This window comes from Mesoplodon densirostris, chromosome 15, assembly GCF_025265405.1.
Source record: "Mesoplodon densirostris isolate mMesDen1 chromosome 15, mMesDen1 primary haplotype, whole genome shotgun sequence".
Taxonomy (NCBI): domain Eukaryota; kingdom Metazoa; phylum Chordata; class Mammalia; order Artiodactyla; family Ziphiidae; genus Mesoplodon; species Mesoplodon densirostris.
This window is the reverse complement of record NC_082675.1, coordinates 63,701,317-63,725,075: the sequence shown is the minus strand read 5'-3', so window position 1 is coordinate 63,725,075 and position 23,759 is coordinate 63,701,317. Positions and strand designations below refer to the sequence as shown.

Here is a 23,759-nt window from a genome sequence, read left to right as displayed (position 1 = left end):
CTTGGTCCGATGTTGGTTGGATCTGCGGATGCCAAGGAGCTGTGGTCAGGGAGGGCTGACTACAAGCCCTGCGCTGTTCAAGGGACAACTGTACATCCGATGTGGGAGAAGTACAGTTGATGTGGAGCCAGGCAGTGCTGGGTGCTTATGTGGACTCATGGGCCCTGACACGATCCCAGGACTTCCATCCATGGCCCACAGGCAGGAGCCACTGCTCCTTTAGCCACTTGACATGATATCCAGGTCATGTGGGTCATTGAAAGAGCTTGGAGCTTGGGGTCAGGCAGACTTGGGATCCAAAGCTGACTCTGGGCCTTAGAAGCTCTGCATCTTTATACAAATTACTTAACCTCTTTGAGTCTTTCCTTACCTATAAAAATGGGGACACAATTCCCTACTCTTAAGGGTTGCAGTAAAGACTAGCTGAAGTAACATATGTGAAATAGATAGCCCAACAGTGCACATCTACAGCAGCACACGTAATAGGTGCTCAGTAAATGTGAATGTGCCCTCTCTCTCCTCCCTCCCCTTTCTTTCCGTTTTGGAACCAGCAGCAGCTTTTCTGGGCTGACATTCACAGACTCCATCAGCTTAGTAGTGCAGGAAAGCTCCGGGGATAAGGCCAAACGTCCAGCTGGGACCAGCTGCGTTGTTCACTGTCCTTGTTCTGATCCAGGGTCTGTATAGCGCCTAGAGGGACCACAGGAGGCAGCTCACCCTCTGTCCATCCCACCCAGCCCTGAGCGGAGCACACCATGGAGGGTGCTAGGAGTTAACTGGGTCAAGAGGATTCTAGACTGAGGGGACAGTTTGTGCCAAGGCCTGTGTCAGGAGGGGCCCACTGTGTCCCAGGCTCTGAGAGCTGGCCTGAGGGGGAACAGGAGCCATGTCCCTGGAGGAGCAGGCAGGCCTGGACCTTGTGGAGCCTTGCAGTGTGGACCGGGATTTAGATTTTATCCTTTTCTTAGGTCCATGGGCACCCATGGGAGAGGTTTTAAACAAGTGGGGGTGGGGGGAGGATAATGTGATCGGTGTTTGATACGCTCTGCCGAGGAGCTGTGACTTAGTGATGAAGACATCTGTCCAGCCCGCAGGCAGGAGCCAAAGGTATAAGCAGAGAGCCTTACCTTTTCTCAGAACTCAGAGATCTCGGCCCCTTAAATGTTTCACTGTGGAAAGCTGGAGCGCTCTCACTGAGAGCTTACCTTAGAGATTTCAAAGGGTAGATAATTAATCTTTTAAATTATAAAATGCAGACAAGTTTCTTCATGGTTACTTCAAGATCTAGACAGGAAGTCTGAGAGACCCTATAAATGGGCCGTCCTGTCCCATCCCATCCCTCTACCCATATATTTTCTCTGCATTAGTATAAATCCTTGTTTTGGTTTGCTATGGCTCCCATAACAAAGTACTACAGACTGGGGGGCTTAAACAAGAGAACTTTATCTTCTCACAGTTCTGGAGGCTGGAGGCCTGAGATCAAGGTGTCGGCAGGCTTCGTTTCTCCCGAGGCCTCTCTCTTTGGCGGATACATGGCCATCTTCTCTCTCTGTCTTCCCAGGGTCTTCCCTCCATACCTGTGTCTTAACTTCCTCTTCTTATAAGGACATCAGTCATGTTGGCTTAGGGCCCACCCTGGTGATGTCATTTTAGCTTAACCACCTCTTAAAGACCTTACCTCCAAATAGAGTCACATCCTGAGATATTGGGGTTTAGGGCTCAACATATGAATTTTGAGGGAGGTATAATTCAGCCCATAAGAATCCTTATCACAGCTTCCATTTAGGGACCATATTAGAAGTTACCGGGCCCTTTGTTTCAAGCCTAAGTCTTGAACATTGCGGGGTGCGATGGGAACCTCATTTCCCCCCATGATCTGTGGCCGCCCTTTGTCCCTTGTCAGGGACTTGTGTTGGTGACAGAAGGTCCTCTGCGTGTTTGGCTGTACTTCTTGTCTCTGCCTTTGGGGCACCCTCTCTGTTCTCCTGAGCTGAGCGGCCATCCCAGCGGGCGACCTGTGAGCTGTACCCCATCTGTCTCTTCCATGTCAATTGCCCTCCATGTGGTCCCCTGGCCCTGGAGTCTTGGCGCTGGTGGTACTGGGGGTCTGAGAGGAGAGAGGCCAGGCTGTTCATGGGGCATGTGAGCCTGCTGGGTCATCAGGGAGCAGTGATACCAAGTGGCTCCTTTCCTGAGTCCTCAAGCTGAGGTCAGTGGGCTCCCCCAGGGCTGGAATCGGAGAAGCCAGAGGGTGGTCTCTAATCTGAGTGTTTCTGATGCTACCTGGGCACCTGTGGGCTTCACTGTGCTCCAGCCCAGAGCCAGGAGCGGTGCTCACGGTGGAGACCCTGAGTCATCCAGAAAAGGTTAAATCTCCCGTCTGTGAATGGAATGGGCTGGACGGATGTGCCCAGAGGCCCTTCCGGTATATGAACGTCAGCTGGCATTCCATCTGAGGATAGAGTGGGGTGTGTGATTCATCTGGGAATGATTCTGATCCAGAATTGCTCCAATCAATGGTAAAAATCAGTTGGCTGGAAAATTCCCATATGGTAAAGGCCTCGTTCCCAGACAATGTCCAATACAATGAGGATTTACTCTGTGATGATTTATTACGAAATCACATTGTCCCTGATACTTGTAAAAATTATTTATGCTGACTTTTAGTCATTCTAGGGCCTCTTTATTTATTTATTTTTATTTTATTATTATTTTTTTTTGTGGTACGCGGGCCTCTCACTGCTGTGGCCTCTCCCGTGCTGGAGCACAGGCTCCAGACGTGCAGGCTCAGCGGCCATGGCTCACGGGCCCAGCCGCTCCACGGCACGTGGGATCCTCCTGGACCGGGGCACGAACCCGCGTCCCCTGCATCGGCAGGCGGACTCTCAACCACTGCGCCACCAGGGAAACCCAGGGCCTCTTTATTTTTAAACCAATTGCTGCCTGTGCTCACACACTGATGGGGGCCATGCCTGGGACCTCACCCTTGGTGTCTCCTGCCACCGCTTCCCCATCTTTCTGGGCTGGGGAACCCTGCACAGAGCCCTGTACTGAGACCAAGAGAGAGGCTGGGAGCAGGGCTGGCTGGGCAGAGCTTTCAGGGCTGGATGTCCCTTTGTGCCCACACTTTTCTGAGTCTTGTTGCCTGACCCTACCCAGGCTCGGGACGTGTCTGTTAAATGAATGAGAAAGTGGACGAAACCTAGGTGGGAACAGAAGAGGTCATGGCGGAAAAGGAGGAGAACGATGAGGGAGATCGAGATGATGGTGATCATCTCCTGCACGCGACTAGAAAAGTCATGTAGAATTCAAAAGTTTATAATAATAAAAAGCAACGGTCCCCTTCCCCACACCCTCTGCCCCAGGCCTGCTACTTGGCTGTTTCTTCTGGGAATTACCTTGGACCTCTCAGTCCTATGTGTGCCACGTATGGCATGTTTAGCATTCACTTGACATCCTGCTTTGGTGGGTGAGGATTCCGCTCCCTTCCCCAGCCCCAAACCATCCCCCCACTTCCCCCAGTTGAGGGGTACTGCTGTTTTTAGTTCTTCTATCTATAGATTGCCTAAGTAACCTATTTCTTGTTCTACCAAATGTTGGCAGTATCTCTTGATCCTGTACTTTGTAAGATGAGGCTATTAAAATTACCCCAACTTTTTAGTTCCAGCCTCTGGCTTCAGTCATCCGTGAGTTTACCTTTAGAATGTCAAGGCTGATAACATTTACATTCTATTTGTAACCATAGCAAGCCGCTTTTGGGGCTGCTATGGGCAGACTCTAAAATTTGAAGATCAGAAAACAGTGATTCTCATCTCTTTTCCTATTCATTTTTTCCCCTTTTTTTCTCGAGCTTCTAGTCATTTTTTCCCTTCTGAGCACTTTGTCTCTATCATGCCCCATTTTTTTTTTCCTGCCTGTCCATCGACCAGGCATTCCCCCAGGGTTTCCCCTCATCCTCTTTCTCCATCCTGGACAGGCTGCTCTCTTGGTGGGTCACACACTGTTGTCCTCTCCCTTCTCTGCCTCCGTAGGTTAGATTTACCTGGAGCTGCTTCTTTCTTGGTTTACTCCTTCGTTTTGCTTCCACCCATCTTCAAGTAAATTCCCCCCAAATGGTGGGTGGAAGGTAAGGGTTTGAGTCCTTCTGTGTCTCAGTGACCTAATTCTTCGCTTAATTTTTGGTTTGGTGGCATTGATAGTTTAGGCGAAAATCATTCACCCACAGAATGCTGAAGACCTTCTCCAGCATCTTCTGGTATCCGGGGCTGTATGAGCACGGTACGAGTTGTTCCTTTGGAGGTGACCTGTTTTCTTCTGTCCGGGGTCTTTACAGATCATGACAGTTCTGGAATAGCCTGATGGTGGACCTCAGGATACACGCTCATGGAGACCTCTTAATCTGGAGCTCACTCCAAACCCTTGAACTTTCTCTTGGATTTCTTCATAATTCCTCCTCTCCAATTTTCTCCACTTCTTCTTTCTGGTACCTCAAAGAGTGGTATTCTTCTGGATTGCTCCTCGAATATCTTTTAATCTCATCTTTTCTGTCTCTTTGCCCTTTGCTTCTGTTTTCTGAGAAATTCCTTGACTTTACCTTCCAACTTTTCTAATGAATTTTTTTTTTTCCCCAAGAGCTCTTTCTTTTTAGATTGTTCTCAGAGCAATCTAGTCTTTTTTATCCCTCTTCTGGAATATTAGTCATGTCTTGGGAGAAAGGAGGCAAGTGGCTGGCTCAACCCTTCATCTTAAAGTAAAGGTGATCTCTGCATTTGTAAAGCAGCTTACACATTTTTTTTATACATATTGTCTCATTTGATCTTTCTGACAACCTTTGAGATCAGCAGAGCAGAGGTAATTATATCTGTCTTACAGATAAAGCAGCTGAGTCTCAGGGAGATTAAATGACTTGTCTGAGGTCCTATTGCCAGTTAGGGATGGAACCAGGATTCCAGGCTGGGTATCCAGGCCCCGACCTTGGTCCAGTGTGTGACAAGGACATTGGAGGTACAGAGGATGGGGCCTGGACACTGGTAACAGTTGAACTTGGGACCCTGGCCTTCAGCGTTGCCAGGCTTGTGTTTCTGGAGGCGTTAGAGGCATTGGCTGTTCAGGATGCTGCCCTAGGGGCCTGTGGTTTGCAGGGAGTGAGGGAGGGCAGCAGTGGGTGAGCAAGGGTGCCGCTGTGTAATGGCACCTCTCCTCCAATGTCACATGAGCTAAAGAAGCAAGAGCTGCTATGGGAGGTTTGGGGAAAGCTGGAAGGAAGGCATCAGGATGAGAGGAGGGACTCCTTCCAGCTCTTTAAAGCTGCCAGGCAGGTTCCTGCCCCAGGGCTTTTGCACTCACTCGTCTCTCTGCCTGTAATACTCTTTCCCCAGATGTTTGTGTGGCTCACTCAAGCATCATTTCAGTTCTTTGTGCAAGGTTCCCCTCTTCAGGGAAGGCTTCCCTGATCAACCCATCTGAAATAGTCACGTTTCGACCCCTGATTCATTTTTCTTTTTTTTATTATTTCTTTTTTTTTAAAATTGAAGTATAGCTGGTGTACTATATTATATAAGTTACAGGTGTACAATATAGTGATACACAATTTTTAAAGGTTATACTCCATTTATAGTTATTATAAAATAGTGGCTATATTCCCTGTGCTGTACAATACATCCTTAGGCCTCCTGCTTCATTTTTCTTTTTTCTTTTTTTTTTTAATGGATTAACTTGGTTTTTTGTTTGTTTTCTGGGCTGTACAGAGCGGCTTGTGGGATCTTAGTTCCCCAATGGGGGATTGAACCCGGGCCCTCGGTAATGAAAACGTGGAGTCCTAACCACTGGACCACCGGGGAAGTCCCTTGCTTCATTTTTCTTTGTAGCACTCACCACTCCCTAACATGGCATTAAATATCTGGGTTTGTTTTTTTTCTGGTTGTGGTAAGAATACTTAATATGAGATCTACCCTCTTAAATTTGTAAGTGTCCAATACAGTATTGTCAACTGTAGGCATTAAGTTTTACAGCAAATCTCTAGAACTTATTGGTCTTACATAACTGAACCTTTATAGCAACTCTTCATTTCTCCTTCCCCGAGCCCCTGGTATCTATCATTCTACTCTGTTTCTATAAGACTGACTCTTTTAGATACCTCATACAAGTAGAATCAAGCAGTATTTGTCCTTCGGTGACTAGCTTATTTCACTTAGGATAATGTCCTCCAGATTCATCCAGGTTGTCACATATGGAAAGATTTCCTTTTTTTTTTAAAGGCTGCATAATATTTCATTGTATGTATATAATACATTTTCTTTATCCATTCGTTATCAGTAAACATGTAGGTTGTTTCCATATCCTGGCTATTGTGAATAATGCTGCAGTGCACATGGGGGTGCAAGTATTTCTTCAGATTCTGATTTCAACTCCTTTGGATATATACCCAGAAGTGGGATTGCTGGACCATATGCTAGTTCTATGTTTAAGTTTTTGAGGAATCTGCATACTGTGTTCCATTGTAGCCACACCATTTTACATTCCCACCAACAGTGTATGAGGGTTCCCTTTTCTCTATATCCTCACCAATACTTGTCAGCTTTTGTTTTTTTGATAATAGCCATTCTAACAGGTAGGATGTAGTATCTCATTGTGGTTTTGATTTGCATTTCCCTGGTGATTAGTGGTGTTGAGCACCTTTTCATGTACCCATTGACCATCTGTATATTTTCTTTGTAGAAATGTCTTTTCAAGTCCTTTGCCCATTTTAAAATCAGGTTATTTGTTTTTTTGCTATTGCATTGTAGGAGTTCCTATGTATTTTAGATGTTAACCCCTTATCAGATATATAGTTTGCAAATATTTTCTCCTGTTCGGTAGGGTTGTCTTTGTACTCTGCTGATTATTTCCTTTGCTGTGCAGAAGGTTTTTAGTTTGATGGAGTCCCCTTGTCCATTTTTGCTTTTATTGCTTGTGCTTTTGGTGTCGTATCCCTGTATATTTGCTTCCCATTTGTAAGGTCTGTGTGGGCAGGGAGTTTTTCTGTTCACCACAGTATCTCCAGTTCCTGCCATGTCGAGGAATTCAATACATAGTTATAGAATTTATTTGAACTCAGACTTATTGATTCATTCATTCATTATTGATATACTCAACAAATATTTACCACTCATCTGCTATGTGCCTTAGCACTGGAGTCACAGTCAGGCATGATCCCCTGCCCCAGGGTATTTACTATTTACTGGGAAATACCAGGCATAGGTAATGACAGGTTATGGGTTTTACAGAAGGGGAAAGTACAGGGGGCTGTGAGTCAGCATTGTCAAGACAGCTTAGTTTAACAGTAATAATAACTTACACCGGTAGGGCACTTTCCACGTGCCAGACACCATTCTTAGTCATTTATTGCATCGTCTTATTTAGTAGTCTCAACAAATCTGGGTGGGTGAGCAATAATCTAGTGTTATGCCCATTTTCTAGGCAAGAAAACTGAGGCTCAGAGCAGTCACATAGCCTGCCTGAGGTCCCATAGTTAGGAAGTGCCTAAACTGGGTCTGAGGCCCAACTACCCTTCTGGTTCCAAAATCTGTGTACTTAGTCACTATCCTGTATGACTTTTCCTGCAATCACCCCTCCCTGCACCAGTCATATACTCTCTCTGTAGGTGAGGCTTGCCTAGTTTGGGAACAACTGTTTCCCCCTCCAGTTAAACACAGGGGGACACAGCTCTGCAGAATGAACCTGTTTTTTTTTTTTTTACTTAAGTATTTGCCTTTTTTTTGAAATCATGCACCTTTTTTGAAAGCTGATGAAAGCTTCAGATTTTCCCTAAGATGTGCACATGGGTGGACAGACAGGGGATTTTGCTTATAATTCAGAGGGTTCATAGGTTCCCTTAAGACCTTTGGTGGACCTCAAAGTAAGAACCACAATTAACGGTAGTTTTTTGATAACACTCAGCTCCTGGGGGCTTGTCACTTTCCCATTCATGACCAAACCAGAATGACCTTTAAAGGGCTCCCCTTGCACCAGTGTCCAAGACCAGCCAGCATCTGAACTGGGCCACAGCCAGGTAACCCTGGACAACTGTATAATGCTTAACTGTAGGATGGGGAATGTGGGAGGTCAGGAGACAAAAGTCATGGCTCTGCCTTTAAGGAACTTATGGTCTGTCCAGCATCTCCCAGCATTCCTGAGAACTCCAGTCAGAGGCACCGCTCAATGGGAAAAGGGTTCCATGATCCAATTCTTTTTTCTGGTTTCAGTCAAAGGAAGAATCCTGCATGATTTAGACATTCCCTTTCCAGGGAGTGCTTTGGGATGTCACAATGCTGAGATGTCTAAACCCAACTGGCATAAAGCCTTGCAAATGGTGGTTCAGACAAAAGGCTTCTCACCTCTTCCTCTCTCTCGCTGGAAATTGTGATCTGCCCTTGAGAAAAGAGAAAGAGAAGGGCATTGTGCCCTTGTAATGAGCGCTACTGTGTGCTGAGGCACAGTGTGGGGTGATCTACAGACCTTAGGGAAGTGGCCTTACACCCTCTATAGACAGCTGTTCCTGGGAGAACTGTGAAGGCCCTTGGGGGTGGGCACGTGAGGAAGGTGTTTTAAAATGTGCCGGGATTTGTTTTGATCACATATAGTAAGACACACAGACATGCAAAAGGCTATTGTGAAGGAAGACGTTCTTATGCTCACAGATCCCTAGAGACAGGAGGCGTGGCACACCATGCAGGGACACATGGGGAAGCACCAGGGTTGGTCAGGAGGCAAAGGGATGAGGGGAAAGCAGAGGTGAGACCCTTTATTGTGGTTTTCGTGGAAAGGAATGGACAAGGCAGGATAAAAAGGTTCACGACTTTCTAGTTTGAATAATTGCAGTGGGCTCTGGGCATAAGGGCTGCCCCTGGTTGTCTGATCCCCAGCTCTGGGCTGATGCGGGCAGGGACTGGTGGCTCTGTTCATAAAGAAGGTGGTTGAAGGTGTGGGCTCTGGACTAGCTGAGGTGTGTATGGAAGGCATGCTTGCAGGAGAGTGGCTGGCTATCTCTAGGAATTCACAAGGCCCCAGATGCCAGAGAATCAAGAGTACAGCAAATTAGAAAATACAGTTAATACAAAGGACCAGCCCAGGATCTGGCATAAGGGGGGACAGGAAGGGGGCATGTTTGGGGATGGTGACGTTGTCCAGCCTGGCCCTTTCATGCAGTCTCTGCTCTCCACTCCCAAGGGTGAAGCAGTTGGAGCTGTTCGACAGGTGGAAGAGCCTCCAGATGTGCAAATGGGCGATGGACATCTCTGAAGCCAACCAGTTCAAGTATCTATGACTCGTCTGTGCTCCCCAGCCCTTCTGCTCATATGGTCCCCCTGGCCACCTCTTCAGATCTCCCTCGTCCTGCAAGGCCAGCCCCCAGGGACATCTTCCCCAGAGCTGGCTCTGATTGGGCTTTGGAATCTGGGAGTGGGGAGGTTCTGACTCAGCACACAGGCTGAGGCTGGCATCTTGCTGGGTGTTGTCCGCCATGTCCCTGCCTTTAGTCCTGGCAGCAGCCCTGTGTGGTCCGTGTTATCGTCTCCAGTACAGCCCCTGACGGTGAGGTGAGGTGTTTGAGGTCTCCAGGAGGCCCATGCGTTCAGGTACATTAAGCATCTTCCATGACCTTACCCCGTTCCCCACCCCGCTCCTTGGGCAGCTGCTCTAACGTAGCAGTCCTCTCCTTCTCAGAGCACTTGGGCTTCTACAGCCTAGACCAGCCACTGGAGCCCTGCTGTAGCTTATTCCCTAACTGCTCTCTAACCGAAACTGACAGGTTCTAAGCTCCCAGGAGGCAAAAGCTCTATCTTAATGTTCTCCTGTCTTTGAGAGCCTAGCAGATGTGCAGACAGTCTCTGTGATTAGTGGTGAGTTATAGGGGCCTCTCCACTCTAAAATTCTAGGAGTTAATGGTATGTTTTTAGTGCAGGGTAGACCTTATTGGATGGAATTGACAGAATCCTGGGAACGCGTGTATAAACTGGATTTTAGCAACTCAGGCTGCAGTCTGAATGTGCTGAAGAGCCATCTGCATGAAGGAATCCTACACAGGAAGCTGTGAAAAGCAAATAACACTATGTATTTTGTATTTTCTGTATAAGTCACTTGTTCCAGTTTGTTGCAGTTCTGGGCCAAGTTGAGAGGCAGTTTTAAGTGGCGCGTTTTAGGAACGTACTGCAGGTGCCAGCAGCCCCCAACCAGATGCCTCTAGGAGACGGCAGAAACCCAGCTAAGGCCCGGCAGTAGTTTGCAGAGACCCATGTATCATGGACTAGAAGGTGGGCAACAGGTCCAAGGTCTGTGCTGTAAATGCAGCCCCAATTCCGCCTTTGGAGCGAAGCGATATTGCGGGTGGTGCATGACGGGGAGGCCCAAGCACACCGAGGGCACACTGATAAGCACTCAGCGTGGACGAGGTCAGTGAGATGCCAAAGGATGTTGTCCAGGCTGAGAGCTGGACAGAAGCCTCGCCAGTGGGATTCACATACCTAAGGAAATAATGTAGCAACGGGAAGATGATGTGGCAAAAGAAAAACCAGGATCCACGGGGGAGCCTTTGGCATGGATCAGCCAGCACAATCCGGGGAGAGGCTCTGGGGGAGCTGAGACCTTTCTGGCGGTGGGGGAAAGAGAAGTGACATCCAGTCTTGCTATGCTCTGAATGGGAAAAGCTTCAAGGCCAGTTGGTCGTCCCCCTTTGCTCTCATTATAAGCTCATTGAATGATGATGAGATTCTTAATTTAGGCGCAAGAACCTGGTGCAGTGAAGTGGGGTGGGATGGGGGAGTGTGCTAGAACACAGGCATGAGCATTCCAGTGACAGGAAAGGAATCCTCTAACAGAGGCCCTCCCCCGCCCTACTGCTTACACATGGACACGCTGGCACTCTGGTTTATATATCAGTCACTCGTGAGCTTGGTTAGTTTGAGTCAGTCTCCCTCACTTGGGTACTCACCAGTGGGCTGACAAAATGGAGTTTCTGGACCAGCCAGATGCTGGTTTATAATGCTGACCTATGGCTCCTGCCTGGCCAGGGCTCTGGCCTTGCCCCTGGGAAGACTCAGTCACATTTTAAAACCCAACCCTCCCCAGGAAAGACCGCTCTCTATGGCCGGCAGCCAACTGATCTCCCCAGTGAAGTCCCTGCAAGAGATAAAGTCACAAAAAATAATGGGTACAGCCTTCCTGGCTTTGGCAATCTGGAGTCACAGGATTACAGAGGGTCAGAAGAGCCAGCCCCTGCATTCTACAGTTGAGGAAACGGAGGCTCAGAGAGGGGAAGACACCTGCCCGAAGCCCCACAGCTGGTGGGGGCTGAGCAGAAACTAGAAGCCAGGCCTCTTGGCGCCAGGTTGGCGGCTCAAGTTTCCATCCCACACCTTCGGTGTGGATTTTCCAGAAAGCTCGTCCTCAACTTTAGTTAGTGGTCATCATCCAGACTCCATGGAGATGGTGTTCCATTCCTCCCAGGGCTGCCCAGAGGCTGGATGTAACTGTGCCCAGAGCCAGCGTTGGGCGATGAAGGCCAGTGTGTACTGGCCCCCTGCTGCTGTTTGTGGAGAAAGTGGGTCCTCGTGGGCTCACAGCCCCCTGTGAGAGGGTGGCATTTTGCATCCTTTGTCAAATCCAGCCCCTCTGCAGCCAGGGTGGGGCTTTGGGTCCCCAGGATAGGGGAGCAGGATGTGCCTAGGATCTGACCCCATCACCAAGCCTTGCAGGCACCCTGGAAGAATACACTGCCGGGCGGAACACCAGCTGCAGAGAAGAGAAAATCAGGATTCTCTGGCCTGGCTAGCTCCCAAGCCCGCCTCACAGCCCCACTCTCCCTTGAAGGCTGTTTTTTTTAAGCCTGCTTGCATCATCCAAGCTTTAACCTTTCTGTAGCTCATGTTTGAGTGTTTTTGTCAGTGAAAACCACAGTGATTTTCTTGTTTTTAAATAATGAACTCCTTAAAACTTTTGGAAGCCAGGTTCCACTTTCTGCAGGCGGTCATCCAGTATCAACCCACCAGCCCAATTTCTGACCCTCCCCTATTCCTAAGACAGTTTGTAAATCACTGAAATGGCACATTTCTGTTGACTGTGTATGTCTTGCTTTTTGACCTCATCAGACAGGGTTAGCCTTGTCTAGAGTCAGATATGGGGGCCAAGAACCAAGGAAGAGCTCTCATGCCTGTGTTTTCCTTTAGAGCTGGATAAGGAAGCGTTTCTGGGAAGCAGTAGAAGGCTTAGCGGCTCTTGTGAAATCTCATGTGGGGGATGCTTCAGCCCGCAGTTGGCAGGACTTGGTAGTTGACCCCCACGTATCTGACATTGTGCAGGGTCCAGAGAGGCAGGGTCCCTGCCACGCAGGGGCTTTCGCTCAAGCGGAGAGGGAGTTGACAGATGATGAAGCGAGTGATGCCCAGTCTGTTCTCTGGGCCTTTAGAGGCCAATGCGGCCAGTGGGGACAGGGCAGCTGGGAGCTCACAGAGGGAGACCAGGCTGGACCCTGAAAGGCTTGGCCATTGGGAGGAGTGTTGAAGCAGAGGTGCGGGGGGCAGGGGAAGGGGTGGGTGGGAAAGTATGGTGCTCCCTGGCCTCCCCAAGGGACCTCAGTTCCATGACCCCTCTGTTCTCTGAGAGGCTCTGCCCTGCCCTGTGTCACTGGTCTCTCTCCGTTTATCTCCTGCCCGGCAGGTCCACTCTGTCCAGGTGCTGCAATGCCCCCTCCTTCCTCTTCACCACCCAGAAGAACACGCCCCTGGGGACGAAACTCAAGTATGAGGTGGACACCAGCGGCATGTACCACATCAACCGGGAGATCTTCCACATGTTTCCCAAGGTGCTGCTTTAGGCGGGGCGGTCTGGGTGGGACAATGGAGCTGACCCAGTAGGGCCCTCTGTGGCCATGCCCGTGTGGCGTAGCATCACTCAGCTGTGCCTTGCACCCAGCTGTCCTAGTCCTGGCTTGCCATTCTCTTAGGCTCGGTAGACCGTCCTCCAGGGTTCCTGGGGGTTCTGCCTGAGCACAAAGAATGCCAACTGGCTGTTATTCGAATGACTTTTGGCAAGAAAGTGGTTGTGAAGTTTTGGTTATTGCCTTGCTTGCAAAGAACATCCTGAAGCTATCTGGGAGCAGGATTAAGCATTTGTCCCCAACCCGAGGGAGGCACAAGAGCAAAAATGTGCATGCAAAGGTTGTGTGCACAAGAAACCGCAAACCATACAAAGTAAAGCACTGAAAGATTGATCTCGTATTGGCTGACCTTGGGCAGTCCTTTTTGTCTTCCAAGGCTTCACTCTCACTGTCTGTGACACTGGGGTTTGGACTAGGAATAGGTTTGGCTGCTTAGAACAGAAAATCTAAAATATCAGAGACTTAAACAATAGAGACATTTATTATTATTTTTTCCTTCACTTATGAGAAGTCTGGAGGGAGGCCGTTCATTCAGGGCCAGCATGAGGCTCCTTGGCCAGGGGGACCACAGAATGAGTGACCCACGTGAGCAAAGTGCCCAGATCATGGAACCCAGGCACAGGCAGGCGCTTCTGGCCTAATCGTTGCACCAGACCCTTGGAGAAGGGACCCTGGAGCCTGTATGTTCAGTGGATGAGGATGGTTACCACCTGAAGAGGAAGGTTCCATGCAAGGTGTTTATGGGCACCCCCTGGAGAGTGCCAGCCCAGGGCAGGGTTTAGTGGGTCCAGTTTGTAGAACTGCTGGCGTTCTAGCAAACTAGGGGGCGGGGCGGGTTCAGTTCTTGCTGGATGAAATGTGAGGGGCTGGGCTGCCCTGCTCCGGGGAGTGCTAATGAAGCAAAGCCCAGGGGTTCCCTGCATTCTTGCTCTGAGCACCAGAGTGCACTGGTATGACTGGGCCTGGGGGGGAGGGGAGAAATGGGGGGAGCTGGAGGTGGACGGGTGTCAAACATACCCTCCCACAGCAGCGCTGGAGGACGATGGGGCGTGAGTCGTCTTTACGAGGTGGGTCTTTCAAGGCCTGGAACGTGAGACTGGTGACAGCAGGTGAACTTGCAGGTAATGCCAGTGGGTGACACACAGCTCAGGTATAACATATGGATGCAAGGAGGGCCGTGGGGATGGGCCACTGAGGCCCAGGGAAGTGGAACAGGGGTTGCCAAATATGCAGGCCATATGGTCTCTGTCACAGCTACTCACCTTTATCGTTCTAGCATGAAGCAGCCACAGACACGAGTGAGCAACAGAGTGTGGCTGGGTCCCAATAACGCTTTAGTTCCCATTAGACATTGAAATTTGAATTTTATATGTTTTACACATCACAAAGTATTCTTTTTTCCCACACTTAAAAAATATAAAATCTATTCTTAGCTTGCTGGCTGTACAGAAATAGGTGGTGGGTCAGATGTGGCCCACAGACATTAATTTACCACCCCTGAATTAGAGCATGTGATATAGAAGTATTTCCCAAACTTCCCTAAGGTGAGTTTTTTTTGGGGGGTTGAAAAATATGCAGCTTCTTGGGCCCCTACCCCGACCCTGAAGATTCTGATTCTGTGGTTCTGGGATGGAGCTAAGGATGTATATTTTCAGAAAGTACCCAGGTAGTTTTTGATTTACAGAAGTGTGAGAAACACTGACATAGAACATAAAAAGCCCTTGATGATCTCTCCAAAAAGGACTTTGTTTTTATTCTTTCTCTGGTCAAAGTCAAACAGTGCAGTTCCCCCCACTGACCATGAGACGCCCTTGTTTTCCCCATCCCGGTTCCCGGAGCCTGTCCCTCCAGGGAAAATGTGCCATGAAGAAGGACAGTCTCCCACAGACAGGTGCAGCATCTCCTTTGGATTTAGCCTAATTGCTGATGATCCCATTGTAGTGGGATTTTCCGTGATGCTTGTCTGGCAGTTGGTTCCAACATAAGCCCCAGGTGCTGACCAGGGCCAATGTCATGCAGGTGTGAGATAGGAGGAAAGCTGCCCGGCAGCCTCTGGGTGACAGAGATGGAGGGTAACTTCAGGGCCATCCCGTAATAACCACCTGGTCCCCTTGCAGAGACACCTCTGTGCCAAGCACTGCAGTGGGCAAGCTTTTCGTCTACTCCAGTGGTTCTCAATGTGGGGGGCAGGGAGGTGGAGACATTTTGTAACGTCTGGAGATGCTTTTTGCTTGTCATGACGGGAGGATGCTCCTGGCGTCTAGTGGGAAGAGGCCAGAGATGCTGCTACACGTTCTACAGTGCACAGCCAGCCCCCGCAACAAGGAATGAGCTGCTCCAAAGTCTCAGTAGTGCCAAGTTGAGAAGCTCTGCTTTACATCATCTCAAATGTAGAGCCACAGGAAATACACGTTACTATTCTTATTTTACAAATTACAAAGTTTAATTTGTAATAAATTTTACAAAATTTACAAAACCAAGTCACCGAGAGCTCAAAACACTTGTCTGTGGTTTCCTCACTTCATTGTGGGGCAAAACCAGGATTGAACTGGGTCCGTTGACTAAGGGTGCCCAATCCTGGTTTGACCAAATATAAGTCCTGCATCCCAAGCAAAGTGCCCTAGTCCTGAGCCAGCTGGGATGGTTGGTCACCCTACCCTGGACTCTGGGTCTACACTCGTGCCCTGAGCCTGCCTGGTCCCACCTGCCTCAGGATGCCCACGAGGCCTAGAATGGGGACGTGGCCTAGAACCAGGTCTCCTAATCAGGCCAGTATTTGCTTTTTCCTGCCTACTTGCCTGTAGTCCCCTGGAAAGCATGCCCAGGGAGTCTTTGTGGGCAGCCAGCGCCCAGACCAAGGTAACACCACCAGCCGAGGTATGACCAGGTTGGAGCGCTGGGGGATGCTCCCTCCCGGTGCCCCCGTGGCTGCCATCATTACTAGAGTGAGTCCTGGACTCCCTGCACTCAACGCTTTTTCTTGACACAGATCCCAGTGTCCCTGTCTCTCACTGCTCCCCTGGTGTGACCTTGCTTGCCCACCCCTCGTCGCTTGTCTCTGCTGCTACCAAGTCCTGGCATCTGTCCCAGTCTATATGGCCTTTCTATCCCAGGCCTGTGCCCTCCCCATGGAGCAGAGGGAGGGTCTGTACCTTACCCTGAGCTGAAAGGGGTGAGGGCTAGGGTTAGGGCCCTGGTCCCTGGTGGCTCTGCCACGTATCTGCTGCTGTCATCTCCCAGAAGGTCTGCATTAACCATTAAAATATGTGGACTAGAAGTAAAAGAAGCTGGGCTTCCACTGGGAAAACCAAAGGCAAGCAGGGTTAGCCATAACTTGTACCCTTGTCTTTCTGGAAACCGGAGGCATCCCAGGGCTTATTGAAAAAGGCTGTGGAGATCTGGCTTCCAGTTCTAGCTCATTCCTAATTGCCTGTGGAACTGAGAACAAAGCTTTTGACCTCTTTTTTCATTTGCAAAGTGGGGTAACCACTTTTCTCCCACATTGACTACAAGGCTGTCTTGTGAGGCTACGAGGAGTGGAGGTGGACGTGGGCGCAGAGGTGAGAGCACCAGATGAAGGCAGGGGTGGCCTTGCCTCTGACAGCTGCGCCCCTGTCTCCCCAGGACATGCCCTACTACCGGTCCCAATTTAAGAAATGTGCCGTGGTGGGCAATGGGGGCATCCTAAAGAACAGCCGCTGCGGGAGGGAGATCAACAGCGCCGACTTTGTCTTCCGGTAAGAATTGCCCCGGGTCTCCACCTGCCACTTCTACCCCCATGGCCCTCCCCCTCCATGCCTGCCCCCTTTCTGGTTCCCCAGCCTGCTAATGCTGCCATTTACGTGATTAATCCCCACTCTCCACCCCTGCAGACCTCATGCTCTGGGTTGTCCCTTCCTCCTTTAGCTCTGTCCCTTGCAAGGGGTTGAATCTCTCAGGTCCTCAGTCTCCACATCTGCAGAATGGGAGCAAATAGCATAATAGATGTGAAGACACTGAGGACTCCCAGGGGTCATGCAGATCTGTTGGTGAGGTCATCTGGGCAGCCACCTCTCTGGTTGGGTTCCACTCCTCTGGAAGCACCGCTTGGAACCAGGGTAGTCTTGTGGCTGACACCAACATGAGCTTCACCCTGGCCTTACCTAAGCTAGACACTTGTCCTTGTATTTCTTCTTCCGTATGTAGAAGCCCTTCTTATCTCTTTGGGGATCCTCGTTTACCTCTTTAGCCTGGGTGAAGAAGATAGGTTGAAAATGAGAACTTAAAGCAAAGAGACTTGGGTTGAGGCTGCAGTGGGATCTCATGGGTCGTGGATCTACAACCATTGGGTCACCCAGGTTGGTGAGGGAAGGGGTTGAACTTGCCCTTCCACGCCCAGGCACGAAGATTCCACCCGGCTGGTTTCCTCTGTGTCCCTCTGCCCACATGATCACCAGCCCTTTCTTCGCCACACCCCAGCTCCATCTAGAATGACATACTACATGCAGTCGGGCTGCCTCATCTCTTCTGCAGGTGCAACCTACCCCCCATCTCGGAGAAGTACACCATGGATGTAGGGGTGAAGACGGATGTGGTCACGGTGAACCCCAGCATCATCACAGAGAGGTCAGTGGCCCTCTTTCTAAACCTGTGCTGTCCAATATGATAGCCATTCATCATGTGTGGCCACTGGGCACTATCCAGATTGAGATGTGCCATCTGTAAGTGCAAAACACACACCTGATTTAAAAAATTTAACATGAAGAAGAGGATGGGCCATACCTCATTAAAGTTTTATATTGATTACATATTAAAATGATAATATTGGGGGTCACCTACTTCTTTCTACTTCTGTAAATGTGCTTCCTAGAACATTTAAAATTACATTTGTGGCCTGCATTATATTTCTTTTGGACAGCACTGGTCTAGACTCTCTTCCCCTAGAGATGGGCCAGAGAGCTTCCCAGTGTGTGACGGGGACAGGCAGCTCCCTGCACAGTGTGTCCGCCGGGCAGTGGGGAGAAGCCTCCTGCAAAGACCTCAACCCCACCTCCTGACTCCCCTCCTGGGGTTCTGTCTGGGAGGCCTGGGGGAGGGGCTAATGGGGTTAAAACTCCAACTGGGGCATAGTTACATCTCCAGGTCAGATGAAGGGTAAGAGGAGGGGGAGTGGTTAAATCCGGTCAGATGCCCGGGCACATTTACAAGGAGTCAGCTGAGTGAGGGAGCATTCAGAGAGAGGCGCAGTGAGCCAGCTGGGAGGGCTGTTCAGTGTAAAGAGAAAGGCGAGGGAGGGGAGGAAGGGCTCAGGACAGGCAGCTGTTTTGGTGTTCTTCACTGGGGGAAGGCAGTGACAGGTGAGTCCTTGGGGAAGGCAGGACAGGTGAGTCCTGAGGGCTCTAGGGAAAGCCTCCACTCCCTCGCCTCTTCCCCTCTGAGCCCGCCCCGGGCACTCTCAGCTGTATGGGTTAAGTATTACCCTTCCCCTTCAATGACACACTAGATAGTTGTCCTTTTGGGTCCAGATTGCCCTCTCCGGCACTCGCTTACAAAACTATAACCGTCCTGGAGGAAGGCGGACATTCATCTGCTAAGTGACTGAGCCGTAAGAAGGCGGGGGTGGCCTTGAGAGGCTCCTACCCCAGGGTGCAGGGGTGGGGCAAGCGGAGGGTCCCGGGGCCCCGTCTCACCCTGCGCCCCCGCCAGGTTCCACAAGCTGGAGAAGTGGCGGCGGCCCTTCTACCGGGTGCTGCAGGTGTACGAGAACGCGTCCGTGCTGCTGCCTGCGTTCTACAACACGCGCAACACCGACGTGTCCATCCGCGTCAAGTACGTGCTGGACGACTTCGAGTCACCGCAGGCCGTGTACTACTTCCACCCGCAGTACCTGGTCAACGTGTCGCGTTACTGGCTCACCCTCGGGGTGCGCGCCAAGCGCATCAGCACCGGCCTCATCCTGGCCACGGCGGCGCTGGAACTGTGCGAGGAGGTGCACCTGTTCGGCTTCTGGGCCTTCCCCATGAACCCCTCGGGCCTCTACATCACCCACCACTACTACGACAACGTCAAGCCCCGCCCGGGCTTCCACGCCATGCCCTCCGAGATCTTCAACTTCCTGCACCTGCACAGCCGCGGCATCCTGCGCGTGCACACGGGCACCTGCAACTGCTGCTGAGGGCGGCGCAGGCTGCCCGCCAGCCCGGCACACGGAACCTCGCTCCTCCTCGCCCGCCCGCCCGCCCGCAGGGCAGGGCGAAGGCCTGGCGCTGAGGCTGGCACGCCCTCGGACGCTCGGCTTCGGGCTTGGGTCCTGTGGGCTGGGAGGCTGGGCTGGGGGCCGGGCAGAGTCAGCTCCGTGCCGAGCGCCCCCCACCTGCGCACGGGTAGCGCACTGCTGGGCCACACCTCAAGGTCGCGGCCCTGGGGATTGCAAGTGAATCAAGCACATTTCCACTCAGTTTTAGCAACCGAGAGCACAAACTGTATGGCCTCTTTGCAGCTAAAGGAAGGCCCCAGCGGGAACGGAAAAGAGGGAGACAGGACATGTGAGCACGGTTAAGATTTAACTCAGGATTTTGGGTTCCTGAGTCTTATACCCAGGCCTCAGCCCTGAATTGTTGTAGAGAACCTCAGAACTTAGAGGCCAACCCAGCGGCCAGACCTTCCTGTGGGGACAATGGCTCAGAGAGGTCCAGGGATTACCAGCCAAGGTTCCACCAACCGAGTCCATTAAGCAGCACTGTGAGATCTGATGTAAGGCCTGTGTGTTCCGATCTTCGCCGAGACACCGTCAGCCAAGGAGAGCCACACCCTTCAAAAGCATCCTCAGGCACACACATAAGTCTTGGTGCCTCCAAGTTCAATCCTGCGTTTGATCTTTTGATGAGAAGGAAACAAACCAGACCAGCCATTTGCACTAAGGTTTCCAAGCCAATGTTATTGACTCAATAAGTGCTTAGCGACTTGCTTCCTCTTCTGTCTCCCTATCTTCAGCTCTGTTTTAACCAGGAGTTATTTATAAGATCTGTCCCTCTGTGTGTTCCTGAATACTGCAGAATCCTGCTATATAACGTTCCTGAATTGGAACCGTTAAGGCTGCAGGCTGGAAAGCGCTGACATGTGACTGGTGAGCTTAGCGATGGAAGCGAGCCACGGTCTCTGACACCAGCATCACTGAGGTTCTACTGTAAAGGCGGGACTTCCCACAGCACTCAGCCTGGTGGCCTTCACACGCATGGACCCACAGGGCTTCTGCTTTGGGAAGTCAGCTGTACCTAGGCTAAAAGGGGATCACATGTCATTTCACATCCCTTTGCTTCCCCCGTGGTACTTTGCCTTAGAATTTTGCGTGGTATGAACTGCCTTAGAATTTAGCTTTGTGGGATCGTAGAATATTAGTCCTGAAGGACCTTCGGCTCCCTCCCTCCTCCCTCCTTCCCTCCCCCTCCCTCCTTCCCTCCCCCTCCCTCCTTCCCTCCCCCTCCCCCTTCCCTCCCCCCTCCCTCCTTCCCTCCCCCCTCCCTTCTTTGCTCTCACCCTTCCTCCCTTCCTCCTTTCTCCCCTCCTTCCCATAAATATTTCCAGAAGCCTATTCTGCTTTGGTTTGGGGCTGGGCTTGGGAAGACAGGGTGGCACATAAAGGCAGTATCTCTGTCTTCTAGGAGTGGAGGGCAGACCATAGACAAATTCTGGCCCCGCCCACTGGGTGCTCCGAGGGGGAGGGACTGTGAGAGCGCAGCACAGTAGGGAACGGGACCTTTCATCTGATCACCTCATTTTACAGGCAGAGCAATAGGCCCAGCTGGTGAGGGACAGGAGGGCACAGGCCTTGTCCCGGGCCCCCAGGCTCCCCATCCAGGGCAGAACCCCTTCCTCTTGCCTGGATTTCATGTTGGTGGGCCAATATAGAGCAAGTGCTCCATGCACGACACTGCTCTAGATGCTGGCCTTGGTTCTGAGCTCTGGTCCTCACTGGGAAAACCTGGGGCTGCTCTGAGGCTGTCTGCTTGTCTGCAGAGCAAGGAAGTAGCCAATGAGGTAAATTAGGCCCAAGCACTTGGCGAACCAGGAAACACTACTAAGGACCGTGGATGGTTATGCTTCCTTGTGCTCTGCCTGTTTCTCCCAAGGAAGGAATGTCTGGAAAGATTCCAGTTAACTGAGGTTTCCAGCCACTTGTTTTTGGTTAATTGAGCCCCTTTCTTGAAACTACAGAATGTCAGAACTGGAAGGCTCTTAAAGACCATTTTGTCCCACATAAGGAAACAGGCCCAGAACAGGGAGGTGACCTGGGTCAAGCCGTGCCAGGGGCTCTATTGAGTGCCTACTGAGGATAGAACCCTCTGCCAGAAGCCCTCTGTTTATGTTCCAGATGGGGCAGTGTTTGGGGGCAAGAGCCTTGGTGAGTCAAATACCACGGTTCTCACAGCCAAGGGAGTCATGGGCTGGTGCCTGCCCCAGCCAGGTCCCTTGTAGGGGCTGGGGATGGAGCATCATGACCCATGCTGTGAAGGAGCTGGACTCCTTGCTCTCGGTCCTATTTAAGTCTCTGGGTCTTAGGGCAAGTCCCTTCCCCTCCCTTAGGGTCTCCGTTTCCTCATCTCTACAACTAAAGGCTTAAAAAATATCCCTAGGGTCTCTGTAATCTTTAATTTTATTTAAGTTTTTGGAAGTACTCATGATGTATGGATCTAAGCCATAAATAATATTTATTACTATAATAGCTAAGATTTACTGCACACTCATTCTGTGTCAGGCCCTACACTGGGCACTTTCTTTGCACTGTCTCTTGTGATCATCACAAAACCCCCTTGGGTAAGAAGGCTCCATTGGGCAGGTGGGGAAACTGAGGCTCAGAGCCATTCAGTGTCTGGCTGATGGCCAAGCACCTGGTGGAGGAAACCGCACCCGCGTCTGTAGAACCCCAAACCTGTGCTCCAAACCTGTCTTAGCTGCTTCCTAGCCAGTGTCACCGGGGCTGGAACAAGAGGGATCCTGACTGAGAGGCCACTGTAGGGTGGTGCTGGGCCCAGCTCTAGGGATAGTGCTCTGGGAGGCTGTTATGGGTCCAGGAGGGAGGCTGCTTGTCGGTGCTCCCGCACCCACCCAGCCCTGGCCCTGGCAGCAGTACAGATGCACCCACAGTGCAAGGTATGCAGGGGAGTTGAGGCCGTGTCCACATTTTGCAGAAGGGGTGCATATTAAAAGATAGCATGCTGGGGGACTTGCCCAAGGCCACATGGCTGGCTAGTGACTCAACTGGGACTCAGCCTCCTGAGTTCCAGGCTACACTTTTCTCCTGCAGCCAGTGTTTGTAGGCAATGCACCTTTTCAAAGGCTCGAAGAGACCTGGGCGTTGACTCAGGAAGCCCCACCCCACCACTTCCCTCGCACCTCCACCCCCATCCCACCATGCAGACTACCAGTGACACTCTTGTATAAGGGAGATCAATTCCCCAAAACAAAACAACCGTCGCGTCTTCCTTTGTGCTAAGCCCTCTGCTCCAGGCTTGAAAGGCAGCAAAAACAAGTCAACGACTCTGTGCTCAGCCGAGCAAAAAGGAAGGTGGCTCAAGGTCAGATGCGGCCTCTGAGACCGTTTCAGCAATGCTGCTGCGGCAACTCTGCCCACTCATCACCTGGTGCTGCAGAGAGCAGGGAGCCCGTTGCCCTTGACTCTGCTGAGTAAGTGGGGAAGGGGGGAAGCTGTAGCAGCGCTTCCTGACAACTGAAGGACAGCACAGAGCTGGTTTCAGCCAGACATTCAGCACATGGTTACTGAGCGCTCATTTTGTGCTGGGCATTGTGCGAAGGGCTGTTGAACTAGTGATGAGCAGAATGGTGCCCCAGCCCTCTTGGAGCTTATGGTCTGGTGGGCATGTCCAGATGCTGAACTGGGTCCCCCAGGCACACGCAGGAGCTGAGCTGAGTGCGAGCAAGTCTGGGCTCAGGGACAGTTAGCATGAGAGGAATACCAGGCCATGCCGGGGTCAGTCCTGAATTCTGAAGGTTGGCAGAATGATTGTAATTGTCAGAGCAGTGGATCCATGTCAGGCCTCATCCTCCACATCCATGTGACGTGTGCCAGGGTGGCCACACTGGTCTTTTGAGTCCTCTCTTCCTTTTTATTTTTTTTTATGAGGAACCACTTTCCCCCGACTTTCCTCCTGCCTCTCTGAATGCTCCTGCTCAGGCTTCTTTGTTGACTCATCTTCTGGGAAGCTTCCTCAGGGTCCTTTTCTCTTTCTAGGAGCATTTCTGCAGAAATCACATCTGTTCGCAGCCTCAAATCTCCCCTGTCCTTGCATCTTACACCCCACTCCTGGAGGCCATTTCTCCCTTGGAGCATCAGGAACACGCTTGCCATGGCCGTCTGAATGTCTACCTGCTCAGCATCTCAGACCTCAACATGTCCTCAACTGGTACAGTTAAAAGGGCAATCTGGATTCAAAGTCATGTACCCTTACTTACTAGTGACCTTGGGGGAGCTACCAAAGCCCCTGGAGGCTCTGATTCATCATCTGAGGTGAGGCCAGGACACCAGCCTCACCAGCTGTGGAATAGAGTTGCACAATGCCTAGCACAGTGCCGGCACAAACTAGACACCCAGAGAGCAGTTTCCCTCTTCCTCCTTTCTTCCCCTGCGGAATGGCTCTACCATATCACTGGCCCTTCAGCCCCAAACCTGGGTCACTCTTAGCTCTTCCTTCTCCTTCACTTTCTAAGTCTATTTGTTCACCAAATTTTATCATTTCTGATTCATTTCTGATGAATCCCTTGAATTCATTCCCTACCTGCATTCCTTCTGCCACTGCCCTAACTCAGACCCTTTTGACTGACCGTTCTGCTTCTAGAGAATTAACTTCTGGAA

The 23,759-nt window shown here is 50.9% G+C and overlaps 1 protein-coding gene across 3 annotated transcripts in view; it reads left to right on the top strand.

The window, feature by feature from the left end:
- Nucleotides 1–19,064, top strand: part of ST8SIA5 (ST8 alpha-N-acetyl-neuraminide alpha-2,8-sialyltransferase 5) — a 64,024-nt gene extending 44,960 nt beyond the window's left edge. For all 3 annotated transcript variants that reach the window (XM_060119249.1, XM_060119248.1, XM_060119247.1), the window contains 5 exons: nucleotides 9,208–9,294; nucleotides 12,691–12,835; nucleotides 16,535–16,647; nucleotides 17,423–17,515; nucleotides 18,596–19,064. In XM_060119249.1, coding sequence (XP_059975232.1) covers nucleotides 9,208–9,294; nucleotides 12,691–12,835; nucleotides 16,535–16,647; nucleotides 17,423–17,515; nucleotides 18,596–19,064 — 907 coding nt within the window. The remainder of the gene's footprint in view (nucleotides 1–9,207; nucleotides 9,295–12,690; nucleotides 12,836–16,534; nucleotides 16,648–17,422; nucleotides 17,516–18,595) is intronic.
- Nucleotides 19,065–23,759: the final 4,695 nt, after the last annotated feature.